The sequence below is a fragment of the Tiliqua scincoides genome, chromosome 9, assembly GCF_035046505.1.
Source record: "Tiliqua scincoides isolate rTilSci1 chromosome 9, rTilSci1.hap2, whole genome shotgun sequence".
Taxonomy (NCBI): domain Eukaryota; kingdom Metazoa; phylum Chordata; class Lepidosauria; order Squamata; family Scincidae; genus Tiliqua; species Tiliqua scincoides.
The window spans coordinates 22,937,465-22,950,069 of record NC_089829.1 but is presented as its reverse complement, the minus strand read 5'-3'; the positions used below and the strand labels follow the sequence as shown (position 1 = coordinate 22,950,069).

Here is a 12,605-nt window from a genome sequence, read left to right as displayed (position 1 = left end):
ACACGATAAGACTTTCTGCCATGAAAGACAAGGAGGCAACTGCTACAAGCAAAGAAGCTATGACGCTGGACGTGGCAATTCAGGAAAGGCCTTCGCAACCTATTGCCAAACTGTTTTCCACTCCACACACTGACCCAGTGCCATGCAGCAGCCTGTGTAAAGGACAACAGCCTAAAGAGCACAAGAGGCTTCTGCAGCACTGGGAATTCAGGATCACGTCTTGCCCAAGCTTAGAAGGTCACACATGCACTCTCTGCTTTTCTATTTATTGTTATCCTGCTTTTCCTCCTAAGAAGTCAGGGTGGCACACTCCATCCTTGCCCCTCCCCATTTTACGCTTGCTGCACCTCTGTGAAGCGGGAGAGAGCGTGTGTGACTGGCCCAGTGAGCTTCATGGTCAAGTCCTTCCCAGGCCCAACCACTATACTCCATTACTCTGGTCTTGAAAACATACCTTAGAAACAGCCTTTTATATATTATAGATCAGAGTTTCTCAACATCTGTCCCATACTGTACCACTTTGCACAGTCCACCTATTGGAAGTATCACCAGTAACTTCCAGATTGTGAGACCAGACACGACACAACAAGCACTGGTAAGAGACTCAGGACAGATAGGAGGGCTTTTTCAAGCATGTGAAAAGCACATACTGGAGCTCTGATGGCTACGCTGAGCCTCCTGCTGTTTGTTGCGTTGTGCTGCTGGTCTCACTGCCAGTGGCAGGGTTCAGGGGTCCCACAACTACCACTGGACACCATCTGAAGTACCGCACGTAGTACGAGTACTACTGGTTGAGAAACACTGTTATACACATCAACTTTGTGACAATTTTCACATTTTTAGAAATTAAGGCAACTCCTGAGCAGGCACCAAAATCATTCAGAGCTAACTAAAGAAGCAGCTCTTGACAAAACTGGATCACAAATTGCTACTGTTTGGCACAGATTCTACCACTCTCAGATACTAGTCAGCAATTGAGCAGCTGCCACAGAACCACCCTTGGCTCAATTAACACTTCAGAAGCCTGCAGCAGCTGGGCCAAAGGGCTAAAAGTGAAGCGCAAACATCTGTCAGAAAAGCCAAGACCCAAAGGTGCAGTTTCTGTTTCTACTAGTGTTAGAGTGGGAATCCTCAGGCCTCTCTCCATACAGGCCACGCACCAATTTGGCCTTTAAAGACCAGCCTCTTCTCTAACCCCTGTACCTTTAACCAAAGGTTCTGCTCCAGAATGGCAGACAAGCAGTGTGGAAATGCAGGAGAGGACGTGTTGCCAGTTCACTTCACTGGTCTCCAGGACCTGCTGCAAGTGCTGGATCAGCTCCTCTGCTCTGAAGACCACGAACAGCTAGAAGGGAAGGACAGCAGTTTCTTAGTGAAATCTGTGAAAAATACCCAAGGATGTGCTTGCTGGTCCCTCCTGGCCCGAGGACCTCAATCCAACCGGCCACAGCAATTATCCCAATCTCCTCTGCAGCTTTCCAACCTCATAGCTGGGTGTGGACAGAATAGTGCCCCCAACGCTGCAGAGTGCACTTGCCTGAGCAGCACAAGGCTTGGCCCTCCTAGAAAGCCTGAAGTTCTAGGATCAACCCAGCAACTGTGTCGCACTTCTAAACACTCAGAGCATCTCAGAAGTACTGCACAACTAACAGTCCCCCACGCATCTCAGCCTCAATTCCTGCTTGGAACTGAAATGGGGAACAAGAATTGTCCCTAACCTCACATGGCATGGGGGGGGTGGCAGGTCCTGGGGGACCGCACATTTTTGGTTGGCTACTATCAACTGAATGTAAGGATTCTTTGCCCAGTATGTCTGCTTTCATATTTACTGCTTTGTCTCCAGGGAAAGGATGCTTCTCCCCCCTCCCCCCTGTTACAGAGACTGCAATGAAACCTTGAAGCCAAAATCTAAACTGTTCCTCTTTCTCCTTGTTTTTTTTTTCCCTTCAAACAAGGCCTTGCATTGATATCACTTTCCTTTTGTGTCCCCACTCAGGTTTGCCCGTCTCTTGGCACAGAGATCACCTTCCTAATGCTTTGTTTGGCTCCCTGTCTCTGCGCACAACACCAGTGGCGCTTCTCTAGTACAGAACAGCAGCTTCACATTTAATCATTGAAGCCTGCTATTTCCGCTAACCGGGCAAAGAGGCATCTATTAAAGTGATGGTCCACAGACAGTTAGCAAGGGCAGAACAGCCAGCACTGCATCTTTCCCAGAGACCCTTCTGCTGCAGCTTCTTCTGCATCCTTTTAGACTCTGAGCACTTTTGGGGTAGGGAACCATTTATTCATTTTGCAGTATAAACCGATTTGGGAACATTTAGCTTAAAGAGCTATATATTAATGTTTTTAGGACCAACAATAAGGAGCCCAGGCACACCAGCGATCATGTTCCGAGGGGTGTGAAGCAGGAGTCCAAAGGCCCAGTTCTCCTAGTTAAGCTGTTCTGATGAGCACAAGCTTCAGAAACCTGGACTGCACCAAGACACTGAGTGCTCCCAGGTGGGCCAAGGAAGAAGACCTACTTTGCGGTACAGCATGGTGAGCAGCAAGCTGGTTCTTGCAAAACTCCATTCTCTCTGGAGCTTAATGGCATCAGAAACTGCAGCCAGAGAAAAGAGAAAAAATTAACTTCATAAAGCAGTCCAAGCACTGCTGCAGTGTGAGAATTTGAGGAGCGAGACTTTCCTTGCTTTAGCCCCACAAAATAGGTCAGTCAAGGATTCCCAGCAACTCCTCAAATTGTCACCCCCAGGAGCAGCTCTCACACAGGCTGCTCACCGAAGGCCGAGTCACCAAGATCAAAACGAGGCATCTACTGTGACTAAGACACTGCATAAATTCATCTCAAAGCAAGAGGTTTGAGGCACAAGCTGGCCAAATCTGCAGTATCCACTAGGGCTTCCCCACAACTCCCCTGTGGTCCATCCTTCCCAGCTTGTGATCTGACCCTACAGCCATCTCTGCAGACCACATCGGTTAGGACTGGAGATTCAGGAAGGGGGCTGTTCAGCAGCCGCTGAATACATTCCAGGTAAGGGGAAGCAGCCTCTCTAGCTTGGGCCTTCCTTGGCAGGCTCAGAAAGGCGTATGCTCGGCATGAGGAACTCCTCTCTCATTCCTGGACTCCTACCTTTTAGCTGAGGGTTGTAGGTAAGAACCTGGGTCAAGGTGTGGCTAAAGAACTGCTGCAGAGACTCAGGTGGAATGATGCCTTGATATGCTGTCATGCTGAACACATGGAGCCTAAAGAAAAGGGAGAGGGGAGTCGCATTCACACACACACCCCTCTGAGCAATGAGTCATCGCCCACAAATAACTTAAACTGCTTCAATTTCAAACTGTAAATGACAAAATCAACAGTCCCCAGAAAGGCTGTCAAAATGTATGTAAATATTTATCATTTATTTTAACACATAAAGGGGGGGGGGAAATGTACTAGATTCTTCCTTTGAGCAGAAAGCTTTTCCACAAAAGCGAAGAACAGGGATGCAGCTCAGAAAGGAAACAGAAAACCCTGAAGAGGTTTAAATGGATTGGCTTCCGGAAGCCAGGCCAGGAAACATAAACCTGGGGGGGGGGGAGTGGGCGGCACCTGGAGAGGGTGGCCTGGACAGCAACACCTGCATAGGAAATGCAAGTGCAAATCCTATTAGTCAAGGAACAAATCCTCTTCTGTGCCAGAAGTGCCCCTCCAGGATTCCCCACACTATTATTATTATTAACCATAGTATTTATTAACTACTATTATATTAACTAATATACTACTACTACTACTTCTACTATTCAAGTACAGCTGGGGAGTGAAGAAAGCAAGCACCAGGAGGGGGCTCTGAACAGCAGGTCCTCCACAGGCCCAGCTCTCCGTCTCTATCACAAGTGGGGCAAGATAGCACTAGCCCCCATTTTCTGTCCCAAGCAAGTGGTAATTGGAGAGAGAGAGAGAGAGAGAAGTCAAATTCTTCTCCAGCAACTGCCCTCTGAGCTGAGAGGACCCCAGAAACTTCAGAGGGGAGGCCGGGTGTGGAAGGGCACTCTTTGTGCTCTCTTCCTGTCCTGGTACCAGCAAACCTCCTGTTATAGGCAGCTCTTAAGGGCGCATAAAGGGACCAGCTACATGGGCTGCGTCCCTTGCTTCTTTCACACTGCACAAGGCAGGCTGTGGCAGCATCTTCCATCCAGATCACTGCATGTCTGCAGTACACATTCAAGCGAGTTCTCTTACTCTGCCCTTACAGCACAGGACAGTATAGCAACTTATCCCACCCTTTCTTTCTCCAAGAGCTTGGGATACTATACATGGTTTGTCTCCCCACCACATCCTCACAATAACCCTGTGAGGTAGGTCAAGCTGAGTGCTAGCGAATGGCCCAAGGCAAGCTTCTTGACTCAGCAGGGCCTCCTTGGTCGTCATCAGACATTCCATACCAACGACACCACCCTGACTTTCTGGGAGCACTGGATCATCACTGGATCATGAAACTGAAAGCACCATTGGATCATCTGCTCTCAGCATTTCACTGCTCTCAGAATCAGGGACACCCAGTGTTCCTCTGCAAAATCTCTAGGGGCAGTTTGTTACCAGCATTTCACAGCCTTCAGGGTAGAGGCGTCTTCCTGCTTCTCTTTAGCTGCAGCATCAAGTGCCCCTGAACACAAGAATTTAAAAAACAAACAAACACCTGAGTGTCTTTCACCTGGGTGAAAAATACAAGATCAAGAAGCACAGAGAAAGTTGTTTGGGGAGAAAGGAGAGAGAAAGACTAAAAAGAGGACTGTGCACATCCTTTAAAGGAGATGCCCTCGTTAAGAAAATGGGGGGAAGCAACCATTCTTCCAGTGCTGAAGTTAATAAGAGCAGTTTCTTGAAAGGAGGAAACAATTAACCTTGACCTTGAAACATCTTAAGTGGTTTGGTGTGCGCAGCTTTCATTCTGACAAATTACTTGGAATCTAGATGTAACTGGGGCAAGATTACCTGCACCCCTGAAATGCACAAGAGCAAGATGTCTCTCTGCTTCCAAGCAAAGAACCTTCGAGCAGCAGTCCAATTTCCAGAGCCAATCCCGACACTGCTATCACAAGAGCAGTTTCCACAAAGCTGGCTGGCCTCAGTGGCAAGCCAAAACACATGCTCACCAAGACTGTGACCCATTCCTACAGCGCAATCCTATGCATGTTCACTCATCATGGTCAATGGGACTCACTCCCAGGAAAGCACACAAAGGATTCTAACCTTGGTCTCTGGCAGTTTGGGGTGGGTGTGCAGGAATTATCCTAGCAGTTTTATGGGACTGAGTGTGGCATTGTGAGTCTGACAGAACTGGGGGATAAACACTCACTCTGCTGACCTCCAGTTCCAAAACAGGGACCAGAAGGGAAAGGACAGAGCTCATTTTGGTGGTGGGTGACAAGAGGGCTCAGAACAGCCAGTCTCAACCTTGTCCTCCAGCTTGGAATTGGAAATGGGGGGGGGCAGGGATCTATCTTATAGCTGCCCTGGGATGAGCTTCAGTTTCTCCCCAGTTCCAAGCGGGAGAGGAAGGTGGGACTCCTCTCATCACAAGGCAATGGGGCACTTGCTGTGATAAGCAGGATCAAATAACCCTGCCTGGGAGATGGATAAACAACATTAATGATAGCTTCCCAGTGCAGAGGGGTAGGGGAAGAGAAGAGAAACGAACCTAGACACTGCTGTGTTTGCAGATTTTATTTTCATTGCAGAGGATAAACAAAGGATATTGAAAATGTTTCCATGCACCTACAAGTTGCTACATCACCACACCAAGCAAGGCTTGAAATACAAGCAAGCCACTCTGGTTTCCCATTATGGCTCCTTATCACTTGGGATCCCCACTCCTATACATGTAGTGGCAGTTTAAAAAGCCAACCATGTTGATGATGCATGCCAGCAGGTCAACAACATCCTGCCCTCCCCCTGCTGGGAAGCATGAAGGAGCTCTCTGGAGTGCAATTATAACTTAGGTCCCAACACAAGCCACTTACATGTCAACATTCTCTCCAGCACCGCACAGCAGATCTATTTAAAAACAAAAACACACAATCATGAGCATTCCTGGCAGATCTGTTCGACTGCAGCAAGACCAACTGGGGCTGCTGCAGTCCTATGCACACTTTCCTGAGAGTAAGTCACAATAACACAAGGGGGCTTACTTCTGAGTAGCCATGCATGGGATTGTGCCTCGTGAACCTCAATTGTTCATTAAGTTAGAAACTGAGAGAGCAACTGTGACGAGAAATGCATTTGCCAACTACTAAAACAATAAGCAGGTAAATTCGCTAGATACACAAAGGAAAGAGGAAAGGCACTTGTGACCTCTTGTGATCCCAGAAGGATTGGTTTTCATGGAGGAAAACCACAAGGCTGCAACAGCAAGCAAAGGCTTTTAAGAGAAGCCAGAGCCAAGCCGAGGAGTATTATTTTGCCCCCTCCTCATCCTCTCTCAGATTGCATGCGTTCTTAGAAAGACTCCATGGCCCAAACATTCAGAGACAAGGCTATAGGGTTGCCAGTTTAATTGTGTCATGCTGCAAGCTCCTGCAGTCAGCAGAACAACTGGTTTTGTTCATGCCAACAATGCTGCAAAACTGGAGCAATGAAATCTGTGCTACTGAGTTGCTCTGTCCTGCCCTTACTTTAGAGATCTTTTGTAATTCCAACTTCTTTTTCTGCTCAGGTGTTTTCTGGAATGCATTTTGGAGGAAGATAGTCACAAAGTCTGCAAATTAAGAGCAAACACACCATTAGCGTCAATCCAAACACACAAGGGAAGTCAGGTAAAGCATAGAACAGAAGGGGATGTTTCAGGCAACAAGTGGGTCCTCCAAAACCCCTTCCTTACTAAAAAGAGGGTCAGCTTGGTTCAGCCAACTTTGTCCACAAAGAAGCCCTGAGTGGCTAAAAGGACAAACAGAAGAAACTGCATTTCTCAGGGCCCGATCCGGTCTCCCTAGGCAATTATGGTAACAGATTGCAAACATCACAGTGCTCGTTTTCACATCTCACAAAACTTGTACCAGACAGTTTGTTGCCATTATTGTTTTTGTCAGAAGCCAGGCTGATGGCCAGATGTTTCCCCAGTCAAAGTCTGGTGTCTGACTTGGCGGCAGCAATTGGATCCATCACCAAGTCCAACTAGGCATTAAGGGAGTTCTGTGACATGGATACAATCCACAGGAAAATAAGGACCAAGCCAAGGAGAGAATAGACAAGTTCCCCGGGCTCACTGGACCTGACAGCCATCAGCCTACTCAGGACTGGGTTCTGACTTGATTAGGGAGGGTTTATATGCATCTCTCAAAAGGCCACATCGAGAGCACATCAAAGCCCATAGAGAGCACTCTCCAGGCCTCTTAGGTGAGCCAATGCGCTCCCGGCCACTGCCTTCAGGCCCAAGGGACCCTGGTTCTAGTCCTCATCTGGCAGGAAAACATGTGATTCGCAGTGTCCACAAGCTTGCCTGTGAGCATGCACCCAAGGATTTCCATGTCCAGGGAAGGATCTTCTGCCTGATGGCACAGAAGACAGAGGCTGCTGCATAGCCACTCCACCAGCGCAGGGACATCTGGGTTGCTGAGAAGGTACAACAAAAAGCAGTTAAAGTTGGCACTTTTTGCCCTTTTTCACACACACCCCAGTACGTGTTTAGCCATAAGTTGAATCCTGCAAAGTTTGCACACCTTCTTTTGTCTGAAATTAGACTTTTACTCTTCATCTTCTCCAGCATTATTTTAAATACGCAACTCTCCACAGCCTCTCCTGCATTTCACCTCTGGCCACTTCACTGAAGTTCAGCCACTTGCCCACATCAGCCTGGCAAAGCCTCAGCTGTTGGAAGGAGGATACGGGTCCAGTGACTCTCTTGTCATGTGCTCTACTCATGTAGAGCCAACTGGCTTATGAGCCTCAGGCTCCTGCTGGCCGCAACTCTTTAAAAACTTAGGCGACGTACTTTCCCAGTCCACCACCCTCTTAAGTGGACATGCAACATTTGGTCCCTGCGGCCGCCGCTTAAATAAGGACCTTAGCTGGCATTCCAAGTGTGCAGCACTGAAGGCAGCTGTTCCCAAAGAAAAGAACTTGGGACCATGTAGGCGCACAGCCCAAGCGATATTTAATTGTCATCTGCAGCCCATTAGAATGATCTTGGCTCTGCAGGCATTTTCAGCTGTTCCCTGCCAAAGATCACTGCAAAATCTTGCTTGGTGGTCGATAACACTATACAAATCCTTGCAAAGGGCATCTTTATCTTGCAAAGGGGAAAAGTCAGAAGTCCAGAATGTCGACACGTGTCCACCACAAATCAAAAATGCCAGCAAGCTACTTACTTCTCTAGTAGTTCCTCCAGGCTGACAATGCTTTCGCGATGCAGGCGCCATGCGACTTCCAGGATGGGTGGGCTCTGTGAGAAATTACACTTCAGTGAGATGGGAGGACTTGCAAAGATTTGCATCCATGCTGGGCCAATGCCAGCATTCCAATAACTCTGACATCTGCCTGCAACTGAAGAGCTGATTAGAAGCCCCACATGGCCTGCCAAGAGCTCCGCAGCCCACCACAAGCCATCCACATGAGCAGCATGAAGCCAGATCTGAGCATGCAGAATAACTTTTATAAAGGCAGCAGCACAACAAGGCAGGTCAGTGTGTTAGATAAGTACAGCATACTTCATACATGCACTTGCCTTCTACAGAGTCAGACCCCGGCCAGCTTCAGGCAGGAAGAGGCTCTCTTTTTACCTAGAGATGCCATGGCTTGAGTACAGGCCCTTCCACAAGAACACATGCCCTTGACCAGATAAGGACAGTGCTCTACCCAAGATCTGGGGACAACATGATGTGTGCCAAAGGCCAAGTGCTATTTATCACAATACTGGCAGTTTAGCGAAAACAGACTTTGCAGTTTACCTACTGTATTTAAGCTATTTCTGCCCAATGTTGCATATATGCAACAGGGATCAAATGTGTACACCTGTGGGCCAGGCAAAAATGGGTTAAATAGATGCCTCTTTAGATATGAGTGACAGAATCAGAAAAACTGCTCTTCTCCACACTCACTTAAAGATATTTTTTAGACTCATGCAACTGGTTGGAAGAGAAGCAAAGTCCCAGTCATTTTCCAGCCCACATGTGTGGATAACTATGTCCCTCTGCTACCCCACCCTCCACCAGCTCTTCAGGATCCCTGCTTATCTACAGAGCTCTCACCTGCATTTTCCACACTTCTTGAGCAAAGAGTGAACAGCAGAAAGCACTGTGAGCCAACAGATCCTTCAAAGCCTGCAGCAGGCAAGACAACCTTTTCTGTAATTGAGCCCAAAAGGGGGGTGGAGAGGAAACAACAGTGCTGTTTAGTTTTCTGTAAACAATCAATTGATGAAGACATGTGCATTCTGCAAAACCTCAGCAAAAGAACTTTTTAGAGGATGCTGCAGGAAAATCAAATTTACTGTAACAAGCATTTTAATAAACAAAAGCCACTAAGTTGCTCGAAAGAAAGGCCAAAATCAAGTGTGAATCAGGGAATATTCCCATTTACAACATCATACCAAAATGGTATCAGAAAAAAGGTCAAGATCCATCAGTATTGCAGGAGCTATCCTTTCTGAAATGTTGGCTCTCTGTTGGGAGCTCTCTTTGTTGGTTGTAACAGAACTCAAAACAGCATTTCCTTGAAAGGTAAACTATCAGCTTCCCATAAAGCACACACCAAAAAAAAAAGGATCACAAGTTTCTTTTTCCTACAACCTGGAAGAAGAGGAAGTCAGGACATAACCTGCACAAAGGCAGGTCATTCAAGAAGCCAGAGTCCCAGAATCTTGCCATCCCACCAACCGATTGTGACAGAAGGGTAAGCACATTTTCATCTGTGATTAAAGTTTTGCTGCACTGACTGCAATGATTCATAGATTTGAGGTTGCAATCGTAACACACACTCAGAGACACAGACCCGGCTCAGGAATTAAGTAGGAAAACAGAAAGCCTTTAAGGTAAAGGTAAGTTGCTGTCCTGTTGAGTGGTCTCAAAATTACCAGGTGAAGGCAGAGGCACTGGTAAGCCACAACATCCTTGCAAGGAAATTGCCAGACCACCTGGTGACTGTAGCTTCCTGATGAGCCAAGAAGCTCCCACTTCCTGCTCACAAGGAAACTGACAAGTAAACCTGAAGCAGAGGCCTCAGTCTGTTGGTGGGCCCATCTCATTAAACTTACATTCTGTATGCAGTCTTTCGCATTACTAACTGCTGCTTAACATTCACTTGTAGTGTGTGGCATGCTCTTTTCTTTCCTCCCTGCTTTGCCACAAACAAAAACAATGTCTCTTCCTTACTCTCTGCTCTGCATTCAGCAGCGCAGCTTCACCAGACCCTGCAGAGATCTTCTCAATGTTGTTCGCTACAGTTCTGGCCGACAAGATCCCCACTGGCACCCCCAATGTGGAGGCCTGATCCTGCAAGGCGGAGACTAGAACATAAAAGCAGAGACAGAAGTGTAAACTCAGCATGTGCCAAACATAAGAGGACATCTGCCCATTGTAGCTCTAATCACTGTTCCATAGGCCTTTCAGGATGCCACCGGGCTGAGGTGGGGCATAGATCTGGAGTATAGCATGTGTGGCACAACAAGAAGGGCAGGTGGTTTGAATAGGTTCATCTCATTGGGGAGACTAACTTAATTTTTAGCTCTAACAAAAGGTTCTCTTTCACCCACCCAAAAATAATTCTGGAACTGGAGCTTCAGCACTGCATGTGCCCAAACTGCTGGAACACGATGGCTTCTCACAAAGGGAACTTCCCACCTGTTAAGAAAAAAAGAAAAGAAAAAGAAACCTTAAGTCTGGGGCTAATATATCAAATGTGCCTTTGTGCTGTGGATGCAAGATTCTAATAGCTTGAACGGTTTTGGGCCCACAACACACAGCAAACATTTCAGAGTCCACGAAAAAATTCAATATTTCTCTTAAATGGAAACAGCTTCTCAGAGCAGCTAAAAGGAAAAAATTCCCACAACAGGCAGAAAACCCTCAGTTGACAGATCAGTCTCTAATGTTTTTGCTCATTCAGTTTATATCCCACTTTTCATAAACTTCAAAGCAGTTTATAAAACACAACTAAAAGCCAATCTGGGTCAAAACAGACTCTGTTGATCCTGAAGTTTTTTTTTGTTTTGTTAACCATACACTGTAGAGGCTATGCAGGCCGAACTGACCCCATGGTGGAGGGTGAGAAGGAGATTTCAATACTTTGCCCTCAGTGTGATGCCAATCCAAAATGCACCCCCTTCCCTTTGCACTATTTACATTAGGGGGGGGGGACTTCCATTGCTGCAAAGAGATTCAATTTTTTTGTCTTAAACTCATCTGCATTTCATCCCAGCCCATTCTAAAGATTTGGGCCTGGCAACCACAATTTAAGCCAGGAGTGTAAACTCAACACTGAACTTCTATGGACTCCAACAACACATGAGAAAGAAGTTGTTGAGATCCATGCCATGCCCTTCCTTACCTCCAGCAAGAGGTCCCCAAGGTCCTGATGGGAACTCAACATACGAAGAGCTTCTTCCTGTAGCTTCTGCCTGCTTTTAGATTCACATTTCTGTTTCTTGTATCTTCCTGCTAGAATCAAAGTTATATAGAGAAAAGACTAAAGTGAAATTACAGAAGACTAAAGCCTGAGAAACTAAATGACAAACATTTTAACCCATTTCTGCCCAACCCACAGGTGTACACATTTGATCCCTGTTGCATATATAATATGTTGGGCAGAAATGGCTTAAGCTGGTCTTCGTCATTTGACCAGCTTGAGCTGAGCTCCTAGCTACAGCCTCATAAATAGGGCCTGCCCATCTATAAGGCCAACTGAGGTGGTTGCCTTAGGGAGCAAACTGGTAGGGAGCAGAACAGTGGTCCATCTGCCCACTCAACACACTGCTTCTCCTCTTCCTCCCACTTTCTGGATTAGAAAAGGAAGTGCAGGACAGAGGGGAAGTGGAGGGGAGCATGGTTGGCTAGGGAAGCGTCTAGATTTGTGCTCCCTCTGTAGCCCTGAGGATTCTTACTAGCCATTTTGCTTGACTGGCATGACCCTCCCCATGGCACTACCAGCCTCCAGCCTAACACAATATCTACTTAAAATTATCACTAATTGGAGATGGACATCAGTCTTAGAAACCCAGCTGGCATAATGGTTCAAGTGTCAGATGAGGGCCAGGGGGACTTAGACTCAAATCTCTACCCAGCCAAGATAGCCCCCCATGTAGCTCTGGGCCAGGTGCACACACACACAGCTACCTTGCAAGATTGTTGTGATAATAAAGGGGGAAGAGGGGTAGAGAAGCACATACACTGCTTTGAGCGTCTGAAGGAAGAGCAAGATGAAAACATTCTAATCTATGGGACTCAGAAGCTTCATTTAAGCTGAGACTCGGTATCCCCCAGTACAACAGTGCCTCTGAGCATGCACAGAGTGCAGCACCCCTCTCCAGAGAATCTCACTGGGCACGCACAGAGGGAGCCTCCAGACTTGCACTGCCCCTTACCCAGGAGAGCGGAGAGAGTCCAGGACCCCGCCACCTCCATCGCTCCGC

The 12,605-nt window shown here is 47.2% G+C and overlaps 1 protein-coding gene across 1 annotated transcript in view; it reads right to left on the bottom strand.

Annotated features, from left to right (window-relative positions):
• FANCA (FA complementation group A) overlaps positions 1-12,605 on the bottom strand; it is a 30,905-nt gene extending 18,300 nt beyond the window's left edge. The window contains exons 1-13 of the mRNA XM_066636940.1: positions 12,558-12,605; positions 11,525-11,634; positions 10,731-10,818; positions 10,351-10,484; positions 9,229-9,324; positions 8,350-8,423; positions 7,482-7,594; positions 6,658-6,740; positions 6,007-6,040; positions 4,583-4,649; positions 3,134-3,246; positions 2,526-2,602; positions 1,204-1,345 (exon numbers count right to left, since the gene is read on the bottom strand). Coding sequence (XP_066493037.1) covers positions 1,204-1,345; positions 2,526-2,602; positions 3,134-3,246; positions 4,583-4,649; positions 6,007-6,040; positions 6,658-6,740; positions 7,482-7,594; positions 8,350-8,423; positions 9,229-9,324; positions 10,351-10,484; positions 10,731-10,818; positions 11,525-11,634; positions 12,558-12,597 — 1,171 coding nt within the window. The 5' untranslated portion in view covers positions 12,598-12,605. The remainder of the gene's footprint in view (positions 1-1,203; positions 1,346-2,525; positions 2,603-3,133; positions 3,247-4,582; positions 4,650-6,006; positions 6,041-6,657; positions 6,741-7,481; positions 7,595-8,349; positions 8,424-9,228; positions 9,325-10,350; positions 10,485-10,730; positions 10,819-11,524; positions 11,635-12,557) is intronic.